The 23961-nt window shown below is 41.3% G+C and overlaps 1 protein-coding gene across 1 annotated transcript in view; it reads left to right on the plus strand.

Moving 5' to 3' along the window:
• LOC140202072 (scavenger receptor cysteine-rich type 1 protein M130-like) overlaps positions 1 to 23961 on the plus strand; it is an 88449-nt gene that overhangs the window by 57937 nt on the left and 6551 nt on the right. Inside the window, exons 6-12 of the mRNA XM_072266932.1 lie at positions 14927 to 15244; positions 16847 to 17164; positions 17252 to 17317; positions 17414 to 17725; positions 17854 to 17889; positions 21625 to 21714; positions 22134 to 22241. Coding sequence (XP_072123033.1) covers positions 14927 to 15244; positions 16847 to 17164; positions 17252 to 17317; positions 17414 to 17725; positions 17854 to 17889; positions 21625 to 21714; positions 22134 to 22241 — 1248 coding nt within the window. The remainder of the gene's footprint in view (positions 1 to 14926; positions 15245 to 16846; positions 17165 to 17251; positions 17318 to 17413; positions 17726 to 17853; positions 17890 to 21624; positions 21715 to 22133; positions 22242 to 23961) is intronic.

Genomic DNA, 23961 nt, shown 5'->3' on the forward strand with positions numbered 1-23961 from the left:
TCGCCATTAATAATAAGTTGAGATATGCAGAGCCATTGAGTCATATAGATATGTATTGGGCTAGCTGGTCATGAGGGCACTGACAATCAACTCACCTTTTGTAGGATTTCGATCTTATACCACACACTTCAACCTGCTACAAAAATTCGTCACCCCACTGCTTCGCAGACTCTAAAATTTATTTGGATATCAGAGGGAATTTACAATGTACAACTTTGGGAGGTGAATCAAAACCTAAGTACAGATGAAAGTCACATCTTTAGGGCCAAAATATGTAAAATTCGCACAATCTGGCATTGAATCTGCTTCACTGGATCTGTGATGCAACCGCTTCAGATGCTGCGTACACGATAGCGCTCTTTCATTCACCATTGGGTTGTGCGGCAGCAGTGCGACAGAATGAGCGATTTGATTTACCTCCTACCTTAGGTGTAATCAATCATCGCTACGAGATTTATATTAACTCTTGCAGAGCTTTCAAGCAAAGTCTTATTACGCAATGTCGAAATGACAGGATATGCACGTTGAAATTGAAAGCGGAAATCAAGCATTTTAGCGAAAAGGAGGACTTCAGATATGCGAGTTTGCAAAGTGGTGATTGGAACGGGAAGAGATTGTGAGTCTCAGAGAACTGTTGATTATTCACTGTTATGACAGCTGAAATATCAGAGTCAGGAGAATACATGCTGGAGTTTGCTGGAATATGTCAAAATGTGACATTTTTTAAAAGTACTGAAGCACGGTAAATCTCTGCTGAGTTGCCAAAACTAGGGAGTCAGACAGATTTCAGACTGATGCAAGGGGAATTTATTTTTCAATTATTTTATTGATTTATAAGAATAAGGATAAATACAAACCAGAGGAGAGGTGGTCTCAAATACATATTTCAATAATAGTAGAAACAAAGAAAGGGATATACACTGTCAAAATCATATATATTATTAAGCTAATATAAAGAATGAAAAGAACCACTTCTCCTCTTAACAGCTCATAGCAAAAAAACATACTCAAGGTTTCTAGTTATTGATTAAAAAAAACACTAAACTAAACCTGAAACAAAAGAAGTGTGTGTGTGTGGGGGGGGGGGGGGTGGCGGGGTAGTGGTTGTGGGACTGGTCAGTCCGTATTGAGGATACAATTAAAAAAAAGGGAATAAATTCTTCTGGTCAAATCTAAAACTTCGCGGAGAAGAAAAAGAAAATAACTGAAAAAGTAAGAAGAATTAGATCGTATGAAAATATTGAATAAAAGGTCGCCACTTTTGTTCAAATTTAAAAGTTGTATCAAGCGTCCGACTCCATGTTTTCTCCAAACTTAAACAAGGCATTATGGAGGAGAGCCAAAAAGCGAAAAATTAGTCGGTGGATTGGGATCCTTCCAGTACAATAGAATACCTTTCCTAGGCAATAAAGTTGAGAAAGCTATCATGCATTGAGCGGAAGCAGGAAGTTTTCCAGATTATGTTGGAATAATCCCAAAGATTGCCGTAAATTAATTAGGTTGTACGTCCAAACCTATGACTTTTGATAACGTTCTAAAAACATCTCTCCAAAAATTATTTAACTTTATGCAGGACCAAAGCATATGAGTTAAGGTAGCCACCTCATTGTTGCATCTGTCACATGCAGGATTTACATTAGAAACAATATGCGCTAGTTTATCTTTGGACGTATACTCAATCAAGGAGGGACGAGCACAGATAGATGAATTATTAACTAAATGACAAATTTTATTCCACTGATTATTTGAAAGTGACTCTTGAAGTTCCAATTCCCAAGCACGTTTAACTTTACCATTAGACATCATTCGTAAATTCAATAGTCGTTTATATAAAGTGGCTATCAGTCCTTTTTGAAATGGTTTAAACTGAAAGATAACATCTATCATAGTTGGTAAATGAGCAACTGGGTAATTCAGTAACAAATCGCTTAAAAGAAAAAAAAAACTCCTGACTTGTAAATGTCTAAGAAATTGTGCTTTAGCTAAACCATATTTGTCCACTTGCTGGGAAAAAAAGACATTAAACAATCTTCTAAAAACAAATCGAGAAAAGTTTTCTTTCCTCTTAGTTTCCCATGGTAAAAAGGCCTTATCTAAAATTGATGGTTTAAAAAAATAGTTAAAATGGATATTACTAGAAAGAACAAAGTTTCTTAAGACAAAAAATCTGCGAAACTGAAACAAAATTTTTAATGTATGTCTAACAATGGGACTAAGATCTTGTCTACCAATCTTAGAAAATAAACAGGGAAGAGGAGCTCCCAGTAAAGAAGCTAAAGAAATCCCCTTTCCGGAGTTCTCCTCCAAATTTAACCATGAAGGACGGGCCTGGTTGAGTAGTGGACAGCTCTTTCTATGGGGCAGGTTTTGTCTACACAAACTTACAGAGTTTTTTTTTTTCCCTAGAGGTGACCAGAACGTTGATGAATGGTAGATAGTGAATGTATGCTAGATGGACTTTAGCAAGGCGATTGATAAAGTTCGCATGGGAGCTCATCAAGATAGTTGAATCTCTTGACATTTGGGGTGAGGAAGTAATTTGGATGTGACATTGGATTCGCGAGAAAAGCCAGAAAGTAACAGTTGCCACTCCGACTGAAGGCCCGTAGTTAGTGTTGAGCCGCAGAAATCATTACTTAATGCATTGTTATTTGTTGTATATGTATGTTCTATGTATATAAATCAATGGCCTGCAGGATAATGTAGTAACTGGATCTACAAGTTTCCAGATTGAGGATCAGTGGACAGCGTGGGAGGCTATCAAATCTTGCAGAGAAATATAGAGCAGCTGGGAAAAAAAATGGGCTGACAATGTCATGAAATTTGTTGCAGGATTGTTTGAAGTGTTGCACTTTTGGAAGAAAATCAAGGAAGGACTAACATAGTGAGCAACAGGTAATGGGGTGTGCTGTAGAACGAGTGATCTGGGAATACAGATCTGTAATTCCTTGAAAGTGGTGTCACAGTTATTTAGGGTCATAAAGTGAGATTTGGGCACTTTGGGTTCATAAATCAAAGAATTAAGCACAGCAGTTGTGATGTTACATTGAAGTCGGATAAAAGTTATTTTATATGGCAAAGTTATTTCCCACGGTAGGGGATTCTAGGACATGAGGGCACAAATTCAGGATTAAAGGACGGCCTTTTTGATGCGGAAAATTACTTCAGAGGGTGGTACATCTGTGGAATATATTCCCACGAGCAGCCGTGGAGATCATTGGGTGTATATAAGGAAGAGCTAGATTGGTTACGGATTAGCCAGGGCATCAAAGAGTAAGGGGTGAAGGTACATTAGTGAGGATGTCTGGAAGAATTGGATCAGCACATGATGGAATGGGGTAGCAGAGTCGATGGGCCGAATGACCTACTTCTACTCCTATATCTTATGGTCTTATGGTCTTATAAAGTTTGAAAATAGATTTATTATCAAAACCTGTATCGAGAATACCGTTCCCCGATTCGTCCAATCACAGGCAGTTACGAAATTTTAATACAGAATAATATCCTTGGAGGCTTCCTGCAATATGGATTACAGATTATTTTTGGATAAACCAGCCTGAGTTTCATACATCCTCATCGTCTTCATCTGAATTACATGCCTCCGCACAATCTGAAACTCAGGCAGGGGAGGGGTAGAGGTCCTGTTCAGTACGTTTAGGGAGTGAGGAAGGAGGATGATGAGCAGGACCTCGAAAGTGGTAATCTCCGGATTAATCCCAGTTCCACGAGCTATTGAAGGTCATCCAGCACAGGAAGATAGCGCAGATGAATGAGTGGCTGAGGAGATGGTGCAGGGGTCAGGGTTTCCATTTCTTGGATTATGAGAATCTATTCCGGGCGAGGGAAGATGTGTACAAGTGGACAGGATTGCACCTGAACTTGAGGGGAACCAAAACTCTGGGAGGCAGATTTGCTAATACTACTGGAGAGGGTTTGAACTAGGTTTGCAGGGTGGGGGGGGGGCGGGAACCGCAGTGCAGAGGCAGAGGTTGAGGTGGATGGTGCACAAGTAATGAGGAAGGACAGGTAGTTGATGGACAAAGAAGCACTCATCCAGGTAGTTTGAGTTGAGTCGATCTTAATGCAAGGTGTATAATACGCAAGGCGGACCAATTTAGAAAATGGATCAATACGTGAATACGTGGAACTATTACAGCAATATGGGTGTCTCAGTGGCAGGAATGGCTACCGAGTGTGCTGAGCTTCAGATGTTTGGAAAAATGACAGGGAGGGAGGCAAAAGAGGCAGTGGTGTGTCACGACTAATCAAGGATTGTATCATGGCTACAGAAAAGGAGGAAGTCATGGAGGAATTGCCTACTGAGTCATTATTGGTGGAAGACAGTAACAGGTAGGGGTAAAGACACCACTGGGTGTTTCTTTATAGACCACCCCAATAGTAACAAAGACATCGAAGAGCAGATATGATGGTCATTTCTGGAATGGTGTAATAATAATAGGGTTGTTGTGATAGATGACTTGAACTTTGCTAATATTGACTGGCATCTCTTTAAAGCAGGGGGTTTAGATCGGGTGAAGTTTGTTAAGTGTATTCAGGAAGTGTTCCCGACAAAATATGTAGATACTCCAACTAGAGGAGATGCTGTATCTGATCTAGTTTTGGGAAATGAACCTGACCCGGTGTCAGATCTACTGGTCGGAGAGCTTTCTGGAGGCAGTGATCACAACTCTATATCTTTTACAATGGCACTGAAGAAGGATAGGAATCGAGAATTTGAAAAAAAAAACACTTAATTGGTGCAGGGGGAAGTACGATTCTATTAGGCAGAAACTTGGTACCATAAATTGGGAGCAGATGTTCTCAGGGAAATCCACTGCAGAAATGTAGCAAATTTTCAGGGAACATTTGCATGCGTTCTGCATTGGCATGTTCAAATAAGGCACAGAAAGGATGATAGGGTAAAACAACCATGGAGTACAAATGAAGTAGAAAATCTAGTTAAGAAGAAAAGAAAAGCTTACGAGAGTTTCAAGAAACTGGGTACTATTTGAGCTGTAGAAGCTTACGGAGGTGTCAGTAAGGGGCTCAAGAATGAAATTAGGAGCTAGAAGGGGCCATGAGAAGGCCTTGGCGAGCAGGATTAAGGAAAAACCCAAGGAATTCTACAAGTATGTGAAGAAAAAGAGAATGAGCCGTGAGAAAATAAGGCCAATCAGAAATGAGAGGGAAACGTGTGCACAGTGCTGAGGAGGTAACCGCGGAACTTAATGAATACTTTGCTTCAGTTTTCACAAGTGAAAAGGAAGTTGGCAATTGTGGAAATGACTCACAGCAGAGTTAAACTTTTAATTGTAGAAATACTTCTCAGCAGGGCTTTGTCAAGTGCATGTTATGCCTTACGAGCCTGATGAATTTTTGAGACTCATGCAGAAAGTACTGAGGCATGGGATCTAAGGAGACATTGCTTTCTGGATCCAGAAATGGCTTGCCCACAGAAGGGAAAGTGAGGTTGTAGACGGTTCGCTTTCTGCATGGAGGACGGTGCCATTGCTGTTTCACATTGGATCTGTTCTAAGATCCCACCACTTTCTGAGTTTTATAATTGATCTGGATGAGGAGCTAGAATGGTACGTTAGTAAGTTTGCTGATGACACAAAAATAATGGGGGAGTTGTGGGTATTCTGAAGGGTTGTCAGAGGTTACAGGGCGACACCGATAGGATGCAGAACTGAGCTGAAAAATGGCAGATGGGGTTAAACCCAGGTAAATGTGAAGTGGTTCGTTTTAGGAGGTCAAATTTGAAGACAGAGTATAATGTTAAAGGTAATTCTCTTGGCAGTGTGGAGGGTGAGCGAAATCTTTGCTCCATGTCCATAGGACACTCAAGATTGCTGCGCAGATGGGCAGTACTATTCAGAGAGTATGATGTGCTGCCTTCATCAACGGTGGGATTGAATTCAAAAGCCGTGAGGTAACGTTGCAGACATATAAAAGCGTTGTTAGATCCCACTCCGAGTACTGTGTTTTGTTCTCGGCATCTCACTACAGGAAAGATGTGAATACTATAGAGACAGTGCAACGGAGATTTACAAGAATGTTATCTGGAATGCAGAGATTTCCCTTGGAGAATAAGTTGAGTGAAGGAGACGTTTCCCCTTGTAGGGACGGAAAATGGGAGGTGAACTGATAGAGGTGTATAAGATGATGATGGGACAATTCATCGTGCTGATAGCCAGAGGCTTTATCCCAGCGCTAGAATGGCTAACATTAGGGACCATAGTTTTATGGAGCTTGAAAGTAAGTACAAGGGGGATGGCACAAGTAAGTTTTTCAAACAGAGAGTGATGGGTACGTGGAATACACTGCCAGCGATGGTGGCAGAAACGGAAACAATAGCGTTTTTTTTAAAGAAACTCTTCGATAGGTACGTGAATCTTAGAAAAGGGGATGCGGTAGGGAAATCCAGCCAGTTTCTAGAGTGGATCACACAGTCGGCACAACATTGTGGTCCGAAGAGCTTGTGATGTGCTGTACATTTCTTTGCTTCCATGTTTCTATTAAACTCCTTCTTTGAAGTCTTAACAACTAGCTGTTCAAAGTCCGGCCTTGACCAGGTTTCTGTCGCCATTATTGCCGTTGGACTCGGTCTGAATCCCCGGCCGCCGTTCCTCTGCCATCTCCTCCTTTTCCGACAGTCAGATGGCGAACTGGGTCAGATCAGCAGGTCAGTGCCCGAGCACCTCCTCGCCGAAGGCTGTAAGAGGTCGATGAGGACGGGTAGGATCTCATAATTCAACCTAGCTCATTACCAGCGACTGATTAATCGGCGTGTTCTGGCAGACAGGTGGTCAGAACGTTGATGAGATAAGACATTGATGAGAATTGATTTCCTGTATGAAGTCCATTTCTGGCCACCCGCTGACAGGAAATATGTTAACAAGACTGGAAAAGTGCAGCGAAAATCTACAATAATGTTGTCAAGATTGAGGCGTTTTAGGGAAACGTTAAGTATGTCAGAACTTCAGGACCTGGACCGCTGGGGAATGGCAAGAGACTGTATAAAGCCAAACGAAATTATGAGGATTATAGATAGCCTAAATGCAAGCAGTAGGTTGTCACTGACATTTGGTGAGACTAAAACAATACGCCAGAGATTAACGGCAAATGATGAAATAGTTAAGCGGACTCGGAGGTGTGGCTTCTACACTCAGAAGGTGCTGACACTGTGGGAAAACTGTCTATGGTAGACACGGGTTCGATTTTAGCATTTAAAAGAAATTTGAATACATATCCGGAAAAAGCGGGTATGGAGGGCAAATCCCGAATGCAATTCCATATGAATTAGCATAATAATAGTTAGGCTACTAGTTGATGGGCTGAAGAGCCTCTTTCTATGCTATAGATCTCCAGGAATATTTGACTCTGTAATAGATCGGGCAGAGTAGGCAAACCACGTTTGAACTGAGGACGTAGACATGATTGTTCACTGGGGAACAACGAGAAGCCCTACAAAAAATGTTTCCCATTTGTGTGATGTTCACTCTGTAATATTCTCTTATCTGAACTGATGACTATAAAGGCGACGGTATAAAATTTATACTTCAACACCTTCTTCACAACAATTGAATAAATCTCTACAACATCTCTTCTCAGGAGAAGTCCAGTAACATTCTGTACTAACTGGCTGCACAGATTGAGATTTTCTTGGAGATGTAAAATGCCGTGATTATTCAAACATACAACATCCTGTGAGAACCAACCACAGTCACTGCAGTTTCCTTTTCACTAATAAGAATCAAGCATCAATGGACATGGCTGAAAGACATGGAACAGTGAACTATTGCTGGGATCAAATAAGTTCTTCGAAATTAAGGCATCGATCTCACTGATACATAGGGTGAAGGAGTTTATGTGATTAAATATATTTAATGTGGAAGTACATAAGTGTTTTATCTGGAGGTAATTATATATTTGATTTGAGGGTTAAAGGGAACAGGAACAGGTGAAATAAAGTCCATCATATAATTCTCCGTAACATCCGCCACCTCCAACGGGATCCCACCACTAAGCACATCTTTCACTCCACCGCTCTCTCTGCTTTCCGCATGGATCGCTTCCTACGGGACTCCCTTGTCCATTCATTCTCCCCCCCCCCCAACAATCTCTCCCCACCGATCTCCCTCCTGGCACTTATCCTTGTAAGCGGAACAGGTGCTACACATGCCCTTACATTTCCTCCCTCACCACCATTCAGGGCCCCAGACAATCCTTCCAGCTGAGGTGACACTTCACCTGTGAGTCGGCTGGGGTGATATACTCCGTCCGGTGCTCCAGAGGTGGCCTTCTATAAGTTGACGAGACCTGACGCAGACTGGGAGATCATTTCGCTGAACACCTACGCTCTGACCGCCAGAGAAAGGAGGATCTCCCAGTGGCCACGCATTTTAATTTTACGTCCCATTCCCATTCTGATATGTCTATCCACAGTCTCCTCTACTGTAAAGATGAAGCCACACTCAGGTTGGAGGAAGAACACCTCATACTCCGTCTGGGTAGCCTCCAATTTGATGGCATCAACATTGACTTCTCAAACGTCCGCTAATGCCATACGTTATTTATTTATATACACACATTCTTTTTCTTTCTCTCCTTTTCTCCCTCTGTCCCTCTCACTGTACCCTTGCCCATCCTCTGGCTTCACCCACCCTCCCCTTTTCTTTCTCCCTAGGCCTCCCGTTCCATGATCCTCTCATATCCCTTTTGCCAATCAACTGTCGAGCTCTTGGTTCCATCCCTCCCCCTCCTGTCTTCTCCTATCATTTCGGATCTCCACCTCCCCCTCCCACTTTCAAATCTCTTACTCGTTCTTCTTTCAATTAGTCCTGACCTCGGCCCGAAACGTCGACTGTACCTCTTCCCAGAGATGCTGCCTGGCCTGCTGCTTTCACCAGCAGCTTTTATGTGTGTTGCAACAGATGAAATGTTGAGTCATGTATAGATTAGTCATCATCGTGTTTTGTAGAAGAACAGTCTTGAGGTGCAAGGTGACATAATTTCACGCCTTTTTAATTGTGCGTTATGTTCGTAACCGTCTTAATGTCAGAAAAGAGAAAAAGTGGGCATCCTAAATCACCGCATTCTACGTTTATTTTAAATAAATCTGAAGGACGATAGCAAGTAAAGTAAAAGCCAGAGTATTTGTTTGGTTGAAGTTGCTGCATCCATGAGGTCCTTCTAGGGCATAGTTCTTGCTTTTTGTGAGATACATATCAAGGGCATCCTGATCCACGATATATGCCACTAGTGCATAAGGGGAAGAGGCAAATAGAGCCCTAGTCAATTTCATGGAAGCAGGAGATGGAAAATGGAGTGAGAGTAGAGCGAGAACAGGTGGGTTCATTTCGGAGAGCACACATATGTCATGTTTAATTCCAATTTTGCCTGCTGTATCATCACAGTGTGCATCATCCCAGGATGAGAAACTGACAAACAAAAAAAAAATCCTTATACCTGTATGTTTCACGTTGATCTCGCAATTTCTGGTCCTCAGTGATAGTGATGTACCATGCTTTCTGTGCTAACGAAACATTCCCGTATTGTGGAACTGTAGCTCTGTTTTAGCGGATTCTTGCTGCAGCATTTAAACCAGAATCTTTGAAAATTTATTGTGTATGGCAGTGCAGTAATGATGCTGCGGTGTCAAGACATTGTATTAGTTTGGCTTTGAAACTGCAAGTTTTCAACTCTGTGCACATCACCGCAGTAAATAGATGAGTGCTTATCACCCCAGAAAATGGATGTCTGCTTGACTATAGCTGAAAAGTATGTGAAGAAAGGACATCCATTTGTCTATTCATTAAAGAAACACATTCAATGCCAGAGTACTTCTCTAGCAGGGTGGAACACTCCTGGTTTTGTTACCAGTTGGAACTTACAACATTCGCGCTCCAACTCTCATTTATACAGTATCGTATTTTTACTTCTTTGACAGTATCACGTTACTTTTTTCCTCATATTTCCCTGTTTATTTGACACACAGCTTCGGGGGACAGTACTGGTGTGTAAGTGTGTACGTGTTGGATAATGACGCTAGGGCATTGAAATGCAAGCTGAAATACGTAATGGGTTGAAGGTGAATAAAACTGATATGACTCTGAAATCTGACCATACACCATCGAAGAAGTGGAAGCAGGAGTTCCCCAGATAACAATGATTATTGGCAGAGGATGAGAGAGGGGATCCTGTAGGAGAAGTGGAGAAAGAGAGAATAGGAACGGTATGGTGTAGATATTGCCAGAAGGGAGATGTGCTTGTTCCAGATACTGCCATACGAAATTTTGATCGTGATAAAGTTAGTGATGAGTGCAGCTCATGAAGCAGTCAGGAATACGTTCAGATATTTACGTCTGGTATGGTAAATGCAGGATTGTCCATGTGATGAGAAATGAAAGAATAAATAGAAGCAGAGATATTGAGTTGTTGAGTTACGTTTATCAAAAATATTTATGGCTGGTTACTCAAGACATGGGTGAAATACGATAAAAAGTGGTTTCACTGCTTATCCAACAATTACTATCGGATGTACTAGCGAAATGCTCTGGGAGTGTGTGTTTTCTTTTTTTCTGGTTTGTCGTTGTGTGCACTAATGTTTGAACATGAAATAATTTCAAATAAAATTTGTTCATCAGAATGTATGTTAATTAATAATGGTGGAACGAGTTCAAATGTCTTAATTTATGCAGCATAAGTATTATTTTTACAATTGATTTTTTGTGCAGTCATACAATGGTGATAGGGAAGAATGAGCAACTTTGCCTGCTGGCAAATACAGGGTTTTTTTTTAATCAAGTGAAGGATGTTGTGTTCGTATATATCTTGTGCAGATATAAATCCTGTTAAAAGAATCTTAATTTGGAATCAATTATACTTCGCAGGAACAAAATAAAACAAGGAAAATGGAATTCTAAGTGGAACTTCCGTTTTCCCACGTTTCCACAAGCGCGATTTATTTTTTGCTCTGTAATAGATTGGGAGTGGGACATGGAGAAACATTAACCGGAAACCATAATAAGCAATGTGTTCATAATTCAGCGTCTAGCCCGGTATGTTGTTGAAGCCTGCTAGCTGACTGTCAGCATCTGATTTCTATATGCACTAATTCGTCCTCTTAAGCTCCATCAATCCTTCTGGAGCATAGGCCGCTGTTAGCAACACGCCAGTGTTCGCTATCCCAGATCAATCTGGTGTGGGTCTCATGATCGAAATTGGACCGTCCCTGTGGACTTCACCACATGACGTCCTATGTCTGAACATCCAAGGATACACGGTGAATCGGAAGGATAGGAAGGTAGGCAGAGGGAGAGGCGTGGCTTTATTGGTAAGAAATGATATTAAATCATTAGGAAAAGATGATATAGGATCGGAAGATGCAGAATCTATATGGGTTGAGCTAAGAAACCGAAGGGGTAAAAGGGCTCTGATGGCATTTACATATAGCCCTCCAGGCTGCAGTGATGTGGACTACAAATTACAACAGGAAATAGAAAAGGTTTGTCAGAAGGGCAGTGTTATGATAATTCTGGGGATTTTAACAAGCGAGTGGATTGGGAAAATCGGGTCGGCACTGGATCTCAAGAGAAAGAATTTGTAGAATGTCTGCGAGATGGCTTTTTAGAACAGCTTGTTGTTGTGCCAACTGAGAGATCGGCTGTATTGGATTGGGCATTGTGTAATGAACCGGAGGTGATAGAGAATTTGATGTGAAGGAACCCTTAGGAGCCAGTGATCATAACATGATTGAATTCACTGTGAAATTTGAAAAAGAGAAGTCGAAATCTGATGTGTCGGTATTTCAGTGGAGTAAAGGAAATTACAGTGGCATGAGAGAGGAATTGGCCACAGTTGACTGGAAAGGGACACAGGCGGAAAAGACGGCAGAGCAGCAGTGGCTGGAGTTTATGTGAGAAGTGAAGAAGGTGCAAGACAGGTATATTCCGAAATAGAATAATCTTTCGAATGGAAAAAGGAGGCAACCGTGGTTGACAAGAGAAGTCAAAGCCAAAATTAAAGCAAAAAAGAGGGCATACAAGGAAGCAAAAATAGTGCAAAGACAGATGATTGGGAAGTTTTTTAAGGAAACTAAGAAGGTCATTAAGAGGGGAAAGATTAACTATGAAAGGAAGCTAGCAATTAATATCAAAGAGGATACTAAAAGCTTTTTCAAGTATATAAAGTGTAAAAGACAGCTAACAGTAGATATAGAATCGATGGAAAATGATGCTGGAGGATATGTAATGGGAGATAGGGATATGGCGGAGGAACTGACGAGTATTTTGCATCAGTTTTCACTGAGGAAGACATCAGCAGTATATTGAACACTCAAGGGTGACAGGGAAGAGAAGTGTGTGTAGTCACAATTACGACAGAGAAACTACTCCGGAAGCTGAATAGTCTAAAAGTAGATTAATCTCCCGCACCAGATAGAATGCACCCTCGTGTTCTAAAGGAAGTAGCTGTGGAGATTGTGGAGGCATTAGCGATGATCCATTAGGAATGGATGGTTGCAAATGTCACTCCGCTATTTAAGAAGGGGGCAATGAAGCAAAACGGAAATTATAGACCTGTTAGCTTGACATCAGTGGTTGGGAAGTTTTTGGAGTCGATTGTCTAGGATGAGGTTACAGAGTACCTGGACGCATATCACAAGATAGGCAGAATTCAACATGGATTCCTTAAAGGAAAATCCTGCCTGACAAACCTATTACAATTTTTTTGAGGAAATTACAAGTAGGTTAGATAAAGGAGATGCAGTGGATGTTGTATATTTGGATTTTCAGAAGGCCTTTGACAAGTTGCCACACATGAGGCTACTTAACAAGATAAGGGCCCATGGAACTACGGGAAAGATACACATGAGGATAGAACGTTGGCTGATTGGCAGGAAACAGAGAGTGGGAATAAAGGGATCCTATTCTGGTTGGCTGCCGGTTACCAGTGGTGGGCCACCGGGGTCCGTGTTGGGACCGCTTTTTTTTTACATTGTACACAAACGATTTGGATTATGGAATAGATGGCTTTGTGGTTAAGTTTGCTGACGTTATGAAGATAGGTGGAGGCGCCAGTAGTGCTGAGGAAGCGGAGAGTCTGCAGAGAGACTTGGATAGATTGGAAGAATGGGCAAAGAAGTGGCAAACAAAATACAATGTTGGAACGTGTATGGTGATGCACTTTGGCAGAAGAAATAAACGCCAGACCATTATGTAAATGGGGAAAAAAATCGAAATTCTGAGATGCAACGGGGCTTGGGAGTCCTCGTAGATAAACCCTTCAGATTAACCTCCAGGTTGAGTCGGTGGTGAAGAAGGCGAATGCAATGTTGGCATTCATTTCTGGAGAAATAGAGTATAGGAGCAGGGATGTGATGTTGAGGCTCTATAAGGCACAGGTGAGACCTCACTTGGAGTACTGTGGGCAGTTTTAGTCTCTTTTTTTAAGAAAGGATGTGCTGACTTTAGAGGTGATGCAGAGAAGATTCACGAGAATCATTCCGGGAATGAGAGGGTTAACATATGAGGAACGTTTGTACGCTCTTGGACTGTATTCCTCGGAGATTAGAAGAATGAGGGGAGACCTCATAGAAACATTTCGAATGTTGAAAGGCATGGACAGAGTGGATGTGGCAAAGTTTTATTCCCACGATGGGGGATGCTAGTACGAGAGGCCATGTCTTAAGGATTGAAGGGCGCCCATTCAGAACAGAAATGCGAGGTTTTTTTTTAGTCAGAGGGTGATGAAACTATGGAATGTGGTGCCACAGGCAGCAGTGGATGCCAAGTCATTGAGTATATTTATGGCAGAGATTGATAGGTATCTGAGTAGCCAGGGTATCAAAGGTTATGGTGAGAGCGCGGGGGAGGGTACTAAATGGGAGAATGGATCAGCTCATGATTTAATGGTGGAGTGACCCAACGAGCCGAATGGCCCGTTCTGCTCCTTTGTCTTATTTTTTTATGATCTTATGGTCTTCGGTGCGAAGATGATTCCTCTCCTAGGGATGAGGTCTTCTCTTGGCTTTTCTGTAACAATGTGTTTTTAACTCCCCCGCGGGATGTTGTGGCTAACCCTCCCACCTCCGATCAACGATACACACACGTATCTTCACCGTTAGAGGATTGCAGACGGCAAAGATACATCGCCATCTACAAAATAATATCGTCCCATTTTAAATCAGGTGTGGACGAAACTCGTGTGACTGTGAGAATGATGTATTTAGTAAGGACACACCTGCATATACATCAGTTCCTTATCAGTTGCTGGCAAAATGGATAATTGGATCATCCCACAATCTCACGATGTCCCGAAAGCCATAATAATTGGATAGCCGGGGGTTTTCGAACTGGAGCGACAGTGTCAGATAATCACTTCCCTGCAATCTGATCCACTGATCTTCTCGCTGCCCTGGATGGGGACCACATTCGGCAAGCTGTACGGAAGCACTTGAGTGGGTGACTTGTGCTGCAGACAGTGAAAATATCAGGTTGGAAGATATGAAACCCCAGAACAGCATCGCAAATACTTGGCACCGTAATTAATGTATATTCCTGAAAACAGTGCCGTTGCTAAAGGAAATCGCACCTGGCAAGTTCAATGCCTGCCTTTTCCTGCTGGGTTCGAAGGTAGCGTGCGATAATCTGGTTTAAATATAAAGAAGTGTCAGCTCGTACACCTTAGTAGAAAATTCACAATCCCGCTCTGTTACATACTGGATTCTTCCAGCCTTTTTGTTGTTGTTTTGCCATATATTAAAGCAAACTGATACTTAAGCAGCGGCAGCATTAAATATTCGGTGATATTATTGTACAATTATTTTCAAAACATAGTTTCTGAAAACTATGCAGAAATGCGAACGAGGTGATTAGTTCAATTTGTTATCGAAATAATAATCTCATACATTTCTGTTCAACAGGCCACTTGCAATTAAGGTTGTCCGGAAGCGATGATGCATGTGCGGGAAGACTGGAAATTTATTACGACGGATCCTGGGGAACAGTTTGTGATGACTCCTGGGATCTGCTTGATGCTAATGTGGTCTGTAAGCAACTGGGTTGTGGATATGCTTTGAAGGAAAAAACAATTCATGGTCATTGTGGACGAGGCACTGGAGTAGTTTGGCTGGATGAAGTAAATTGTTCTGGTAATGAGTCGCATCTCTGGGAATGTCCTTCAGCTCCGTGGGGCCAACATGACTGCAGCCATAAAGAAGACGTGACAGTTCAGTGTTCCGGTAAGGCTACTTCCATTGTGCTGATTTTCTGCTGTGCGTTTTGATAGTCATCATTTTAAAGATGTGAGGAACATTTTATGGCATATAGATGGAGTATTGGCAAACGATTGTCTGTGTAACATTTCCCTCCACATTTAGGAAATTAAACAATTAACTTTTTGCCTCCGAGTACCTTCACCAGGGCCTCAAAAACGAAAAAGACGTACAATTTTGAGCAGCAAAGAAGATAAAGGGGTTGATGTGTAAAACAATGGCAGCCCGCTGATAGCATGAAGACGTATAAATTAATATATCAGTTCGAATAACCAGATCGGATTATGGCATGTTGTTTGCCTGATCTGTTCCTTATGATGAGGTCGTGAGCTATACACACTCGGCTAGTATATTTTATTTGTATTTATTTTTATTCAGAGAAAGAGTTCTGTATCATACCTTTCCGGCCCAACGAATTAAGTGACCACTTCAGCTACAAACTATGTCCTGGAATGTGGAAGGAGACTGGGGCAGCCGGATCAAACCAGGTGGTCATGGGGAAAACGTACAAAATCCTCACAGACATCCGCGGTATCACGGCTTGCTGGTTCTGAAACAGCATTACGCAAATAGCTATGGTACTGAAAGAAAAACAATGAAGAAAATCGATAAACATAAGGGATCAATTCTTTTACAGCTAGACGCGAACATTTAAATACCTAACTCTGGACAATACGATACTGCTTTTTGAAGAATAAGTGACATTTCGAAGAAGATTAAGGAGTTATTTTTTTTTCCGCTTCTCTTGCACTTGATCGTTCAACTGAAGGAACACACGGGGTCGAAAAATAATTTCAGGGCCAGATTGGCGATGTTAATAACGAACAAAAAGCGCACCTGACAGACAATTTTGCGAACTGAACGCAGGAGCTGTTCAGAGCGATTAACCTGCTGAGTAGAGATCAAATCGTGAACATAGACGATAATATCTGCAAGATATATAGAATTATAGAAGTGCAGGAGAATATTGGCTTAAAATTTGAAGACTGTTTGAGTCCTGGAAGGAAGGAAGATCATAGTCACATCGAATAACCTTGCATCAAAAAGTGATCTGGAAATTAATAGACTGGGTCTGATGAACGGGAAGAGGGTACACCGTGAGAGCGATTCGTACGAAAATCGTACGATTCGTCATTATTCATAAACTTTTCAATGGACCTTTATTGTTTTCTTTTTCCGTCCATTTATTTCCAGCTCCTTCTGCACTCTCATCATGTTCGGACAAAAATAATATAAAACTTCTTCCTCATATTTCATCAAAACAAGACCCAGATACAGTGCAAAATCCTTCGTAAATCCCGGGAAATCCAACACAATTTCACCAAAAAAACACTTCCCCTTCTCCACATTCCGCAATTCCTTGGAATATTTCTCTATCTTATTTCTTATTCGATCATCCTTCCATACCTTACACTATCTTATCAGTGTTTCGCGGGATTTATATTCGTTTATGTATTTCTGATATATATATATATATCGCATGTAATTTTCTATTTTACAAATAGAATTTCAGTGTTTTACTGTATGGAAACATTGTGACGAGCTTTGCATTAACTGCTTTGTTCTCAGAACACAAAAAAATGCGCCTGATGAGCAGAGATCGGCGATGTGAAGGGAGAGTGGAAGTGCTCTACAATGGGACATGGGGAACAGTTTGTTCCGAGAAGCTGGATGAAAACGCTGCAAACGTGATCTGTAGACAAATGAAATGCGGACCCCTAATATCTATTGAATATTACTTCTATAGATATGGAAAAGGATCTGGTCCAATATGGCTGGATGAGATAAAATGTTATTCGTACGAGTCGACCCTTTGGCAGTGTCATGCTGACCCGTGGGGCAAACACAACTGTGACCACAAGGAGGATGCAGGAGTTGAATGTGAAGGTGACAAAAAAATGTATTACCTGATGATTTGCATTTTAAGCAAACATGTTAAAGTTATATAGTCAACATGTTTTCTCCTATCTTCAGAACCCATAATACGGGAGAATTACAGCGCAGAGGCCTGCGATTCACGAAATTTATTTGGTTCTCAAGGTTAGCAGCTGTTCCATGCTACAAGTTGAATATCAGTTTCAAGTTAGTTTCGAAGTTGTGATTGATAGAATATAATGGTTTTCTTGTTTCACTAAGAATTGCAGTTGCGTCTTTCTGGCGGCAACACCAATTGTTCAGGACGGTTGGAGATCTGGTACAATAACACCTGGGGCACCGTATGTGATGATTCCTGGGATATGGCCGATGCCAATGTTGTCTGCAGACAATTGGGCTGCGGCTCTGCCCTTCGGACACCAGTGCCGGATAAAAATATTCAGAGCGCTGACGACATGTGGCTGGATGAATTGAAGTGCAAAGGAAGTGAATCCCTTCTGTCCAATTGTCCTTCTTCTCCAATCGGTCAGCATGACTGTGATCACAAGGAAGATGTCTTTGTCGTTTGTTCTAGTATGTATCTTTGCACAAATTTGATGTTATCTTCAACTGATTTTTTGAATTTGGAATTAAGAACCTCTGAAAAGTAAAATCCTAAAAAGATGAAGTTGCTGAAATTTGTCCAATAATTGTCTTCACAGCAATGCTCAGACGTCCCGACAGTTCTGCCGTTTCAGGTATTTGATATGAACGTTTTTTTTTATTATTACTCGTGTTTCAGTCTAGAATGATAGCTGTGATATCCCTTTGCTACTTTTTGTCAAATACAAAGGTAGCCCTGAGTGCTTAACATACTGTCTGCAATTATTATTTTTTTCATCAGGTATTTGAACCAGGACGTTGCAAAATTCTTTAAAATAATATATCCAACTCCAGTCAAAAGTTTCGACGAGATTAAGGGATCTGGTCACTGGGGTCATTGTCTCATTATTGACCACCCAGAAAGGGCTGTGAAAAGATGTTCTTGCTGAAACTTTGAAGAATTTTGATGAAAGGTTGCTGATCTTTGACCGAGTAATAGTAATTAATTCAGGTCTTGTGCTGGAACCAATATTATCAATGATTTGAAGAAAAAGTGCAAGATGTTAGTTCATTGATATGTTAATACTGAACCATTTGCTGATTTGGAAGTTAGTATCGAAGTCATATTAATGAGTCCAATTTAGCTTATTTTGTGCATCAGTATTGTACTTCAAAGCAAACCCTTCACGATATGCCGGACCCCATGGGATAATGCTCTGCCGCTACACCTGTCACCTGTCGATCAATGTATCGCAACTTAACCACCGACACCCCACAAGATTGGGTCCTCTGTCCCTATCTGGTTACATGAGCATTCAAGGTCTGTGTGACCATATTCCCTTCTCTCTCCATCCACAATTCTGTAGGTGATATCACTTTAGTTAGCCATATCACGAGAACTCAGGGAGATTTAAAAAAGATCCCCAGTACAACACAATGTTCTCTTGACCCGACATGTTACTTCGTTATGATCTTGCCCTCTTTTGTTTATTTATCTGTTTTCTATCTGTAGCTGTTATAGTTTCTTCTGCATTCTATATTGTGTTAGCTTGTTCATCCTCACAATTTAATGACATGAGCTGTATGCACAATATGCAAAACACATATTTCAACATACTGTATGGTTCCAAAATGTTTACTGTTGTGCCAGTGTGCACCAGTGCAGGAACAATTGAATATTTGGTTTATGTCTTTCCACATCCCAACAGTTACTCTGATTTAATATTCATAGCAACTATGGTGTGCGTCTGACTCTGTTGCAAGCATATTACCCATAAGTGCAGTTTTGTGCTGCTTTTGGTCGGGTGTCATTGGTGGTGAAACTGCAGATAGTTTCTGCTTTCACCCCATTCCACATAACACGGTGAAGAGTGCCATGGTTTTCACAATGTACCTTTAGCACGTAATTGCACCGCTGTACTTATAGGGCAATGGAGAACATTGGAACATAAGAAATAGGGACAGGAGAAGGTCATTTGGCCCGTCGAGCCGGCTCCATCATTTAATAAGATCCTGGTTGATCTGGCCATGCACTCATCTCCACCTACCTGAATTTTACCTAAAACCTTTAACTCCCGTACTACCTAAACTCCTACCCAACCTTGTCATGACGCCTGCACTGTTTCATTCGGCAGAGAATTCCACAGATTCACCACTCTCTGGGAAAAGAAGTTCCTCTTCATCTCCATCTTAAATCTGCTCTCCCGAATCTTGAGGCTATGTCCCCTAGATCTAATCTCAACTACCAAAGGAAACAACGTTCCTTCCACTATCTTATCTAGCCCTTTCATAGTTTTATATATTTCTCCAAGACCTCCTTTCATTCTTCTGAATTCTGGTGTGTACAGTCCCAGGCGACTCAACGTTTCCTCGTAGTCTAACACCCTCCCCCAACTCTGGAATTAACCTGCTGAACCTCCTCTGCACCTCCCCCAAAGCCAGTATCCCCTTCCTCGAGACCAGAGCTGCACGCGGTACTCCAGGTGCGCGCTCGACAGCTCCGCATACAGTTGCAGCATAACCTCTCTGTTTTTAAATTCAATCCCACTAGCAATGAAGGCTAACATTTCTTTTGCCTTCTTGATAGCCTGCTGCAATTGCAAACCACCGTTTTGTGATTCATGCACAAGCATTTCCAATTCACTCCGCATGCTGATTTTTTTTTTTTTTTTACAATTTAAATAATAATCTGCTCTTTCATTTTTCCTTCTAAAGTGCATTTACCAACATTGTATTCCATCTGCCGGAACCTTGCACTCTCGTGTAACTTATCTATATCTTTCTGCAGTCTCTTCATATCTTCTACACAATTTGATTTTCCACTCAATTTACTATCAACAGCAAACGTAGATACACTGCAGTCGGTCCCCTCTTCCAGATCATTAATGTATATCATGAACATTTGCGGGCCCAGCATTAACCCCTGCGGCACACCACTCACCACTGATTACCAGTCAGATTAACACCCAACTCTCTGCATGCTATTGGTTAACTAATCAATTATCTATGCTAATACATCACCCCTAAATCAATGTATCTTTATCTTATGGATGTCTTTTATGTGTCGCCTTATCGAACAACTTTTGGAAATCCAAGTAGATAACGCCTATCGTGTTCCCTCCATCCACTGCTCTTTATATCCTCATAATCTCCAGTAAGTTTGTCAAACAGGACCTTCATTTGTTGAATCCACGTTGTACCTGTCTGATGGACCATTTTTTCCTGATACTTCGCTACTTCTTCGTCAATGATTACTTCAAGCATTTTCCCAACTACAGATGTTAAACTAATTTGCCTAAAGTTGCTTGCATTTTGCCTAATTGCTTTATTGAACACTGGCATGATATTTGACATCTTCCAATCCACCCGGACCTACCCAGAGTCCAGAGAATGTTGGTAAATTATTAGCGAAGTATCTAGTATAACTTCTGCCATTTCTTTCAGTACCCTAGAATGCATTCGATCAGGACCAAGAGACTTAACTATCTTTGGGCCCATAAGTTTGCTCAGCACTACCTCTTTAGTGATAGCTATTGTATCGAGGTCCTCACCTCCACTAGCATCCATAACATCTCTCTTTGCCATGTTAGATGTGTCCTCCACCGTGAGGACCGACACAAGTTAGTCATTCAAAGCCTCTGGTATTACCTCATTACCAAATACCAATTCCCCCTCCTCGTCCTCCAAGCCATACGTTCCCTTTCGTCACACTTTTCCGCTTTATATGATTCTGAAAACTTTTGTTATCCATTTATAGATTCTGTGCTAGTTTATTTTCATAATCTAGCCCCTACTTTCTTTATTGGTCGCTTACTAGTTCTTCGTTGCTTGAAGTTTTCCCAATATTCTGGTTTCACACTATTGACTTTATATTCACAAGCTTTTAGTTTGACACCTTCTTTTATTTTCTTAGTTGTCGGAGGCAGGCATTCCCCACCGTTATTGTCCTTGTTTTAATTGGAATATACTGATGCCTTCTTTTATTTTATTTGTTATCGAAGGCGGGCTCTCCCCATCGTCATTGTCCTTGTTTTAATTGGAATATACTGATGCCTTCTTTTATTTTATTAGTTATCGAAGGTGAGCTCTCCCCACCGTTATTGTCCTTGTTTTAATTGGAATATACTTTTGATGAGTACCGTGAAAAAATCTCTTTGAATGTATTTCACTGTTCCTCAACTGTCCCACCCTATAGCGTAGGTTCCCATAGTATTCACCACTGGTGCTTTCGACGTGACATTTCTCATCTTTCTACATTTCCTGTTCTACGGGTAATTCGGTATTATGGAGACTTTCCTTCGGACTAAAATTTTACTATTTGTCTTTCTAAATGTCAGGACCTAAAAATTGTCGCGCCAGTTTTAAATGTGTCTAATAAATTTGCATTTCAGTGGTCGTTGTTGTCTGCATTACCCTTGGCATCGTCCTCGTGGCTGAGTTATTTGCACTGACGGCGATAAGGATACGTCCAGCAAGAGGAGGTAAGATTCAACACTTATGCTTTATTATTTTTCAGAATATTATGTCATATCTTGGAAGAGCAACAACTGTTATTTTCCCCAGAAGTTCGCATTATTATCGGTTACAATGCGGATGATATTCACACCTATCTAATAATGATAACCCATCATTGTTTCTAATGTAATCAATCCAATGCAGTAGAACGACAATCAGCAATTATTTCTATATATGCAGATGTACCTTGTATATAAACTGTCTGATTTTGCAGTAATTTGCCCATGCCTGCAGATATGAACTATGCTGGGGGGATCTTCCAAGCTCTTGTTCACCAACAGTAGCATATAATTTATTACCCATTGTTAATTTCAATGGCAAAGGGGTTATTCTTCAATTAGAAACTCGTGAATGAACTTGATATTCCCAACTTCTACTTCAACAGGCGCATTGTTAAGAGGTGGAGACTCACCTGGTATCTTTTCCCAAGCAATTTACGAAGAGATTGAGAATATCCCTCGGATCACAAAGTTGGATAATAAAGAAGATTCAGGTGTGTTTTAGAAACATTGACTTCTCAAACGATATACAGTACACTTTTTCCATCTATAAGGTATTAGAGATCAGTAAATACCATGAAAAGGAAACAAAGCAAACGTCCAGGTTGAAATTAAAATTTGGAGATAGTTACTTATAGAATGCCCAATGATAACATCTGTAAGTGTGAACAGAGTGAGAGGTTAATCCTTAGCTCATAAAGTTTTCTGCGAAGAGCTTTGGAGGATGTACGTAGATTTTTTCTGTTGTTTAAACTTTCTGCTTTTCTTTATTATTGCACATTTAAAGTAGTGATTAAGCCAGGCAGGATAGCGCAAGGCTGCTGTTGCGGGATGGGAGATTTCAGAGAGTTATCCATTGTACCTGATGACTACACTTGTAAGAGGTACAGCTTACTTCAGAACGTGTTAAAGAATTAGAGCTCGAACTGGATGGTTATTCGGAAGGCTGAAGGGTTTATCGACAGCACTCTCATGGAGGTACTTGCACACCAGGCACAGGACGCAATCTACTGACTTCGGAATGGGGATTTGTTGGGGCGGCGAGCAGTGCAGAGTACGGCTGTAGCTGTTCCCATTAACGACAGGTGTACGGCGTGGGATACTGTTGGGGGATGTCCTTGCAGCAAAAACCCAGAATAGTTAGGTCTGTTTCACTGAGACCGTCTTGTGACTCAGAAAAGATAAGGAAAAGAAGAGGCGAGCAGTAGTGATAGGCGACCCATTGGTTAGGGGAACGGACAGGACGGTGCGTCTATGAGAATGGAATTCAGCGATAGTATGTTGCCTCACCGTTGCCAAGGTGAAGAACATGATGTCCAAAGCACTCTTAATTGGGAGGGAGAGCAGCCAGTTATTATGTTACACGTCAGCAGCAATGATATAGGTAGGACGCGCAATGAGCTTCAAAAAAGTGAGCTTAGAGAATTATATGTTAGGTTGAAGGATGCGGTCTCCATGATGGTAATCGCAGCATTGCTATCCGAGGCTCGTTCATGGATCGGTTCCTTTTGCTGCTCGGTGGGGCGGGGACAGCTGTTGGTGGTTGTGGTTTAAACTATAGTTGCAGGGAGATGGGAACAAGCGAACAAATGTAGATTTTGGAGTGGTTGTGGGGGAGCAGTTGTGAACCCAACAAGCAAAGTCAACAAATCGAAAGCTTGAGCATGGTGCAGCAAATATTCTGAGTTGCATATACTGAAATGCAAAACTCTTTTTAGGAAAGATGTATGAGCTTCGGTCATGGATGAGCACACAGGATGGTGGCATTGTAGCCATCAGTGAGACGTGGTTGCAGCAGTCATCGTCATAGAAATGTACAGCACAGAATCGGCCGATCGGCCCATTGAGTTAATGCCCAACCGTTTAAACTGGCTTTTACAAGCAACCTGCACCAAACCATAACTCACTATACCCCTACCATCCACGTACATATCCAATCTTCTGTTAAACATTGAAATCGAGCATGAGTGCATCACTTGCCCTGACAAATCATTTCACGCATTCAGGATCCTCTGAGTGAAGACGGTTCCCTTCATATTCCCCTTATATGTTTTCCCTTTCAAACTGAACTCATGACCTCTATTTGAAGTCCACATATCCTATGTGGAAGCGCTTGCTTACATTTACCCTTTCTATATCCTAATAATACTGTATGTCTATCAAATCTCCACTGGATATTCTATATTCCAAGGAATAACGTCCGAATCTATCCAA

Source organism: Mobula birostris, chromosome 8, assembly GCF_030028105.1.
Source record: "Mobula birostris isolate sMobBir1 chromosome 8, sMobBir1.hap1, whole genome shotgun sequence".
NCBI lineage: Eukaryota > Metazoa > Chordata > Chondrichthyes > Myliobatiformes > Myliobatidae > Mobula > Mobula birostris.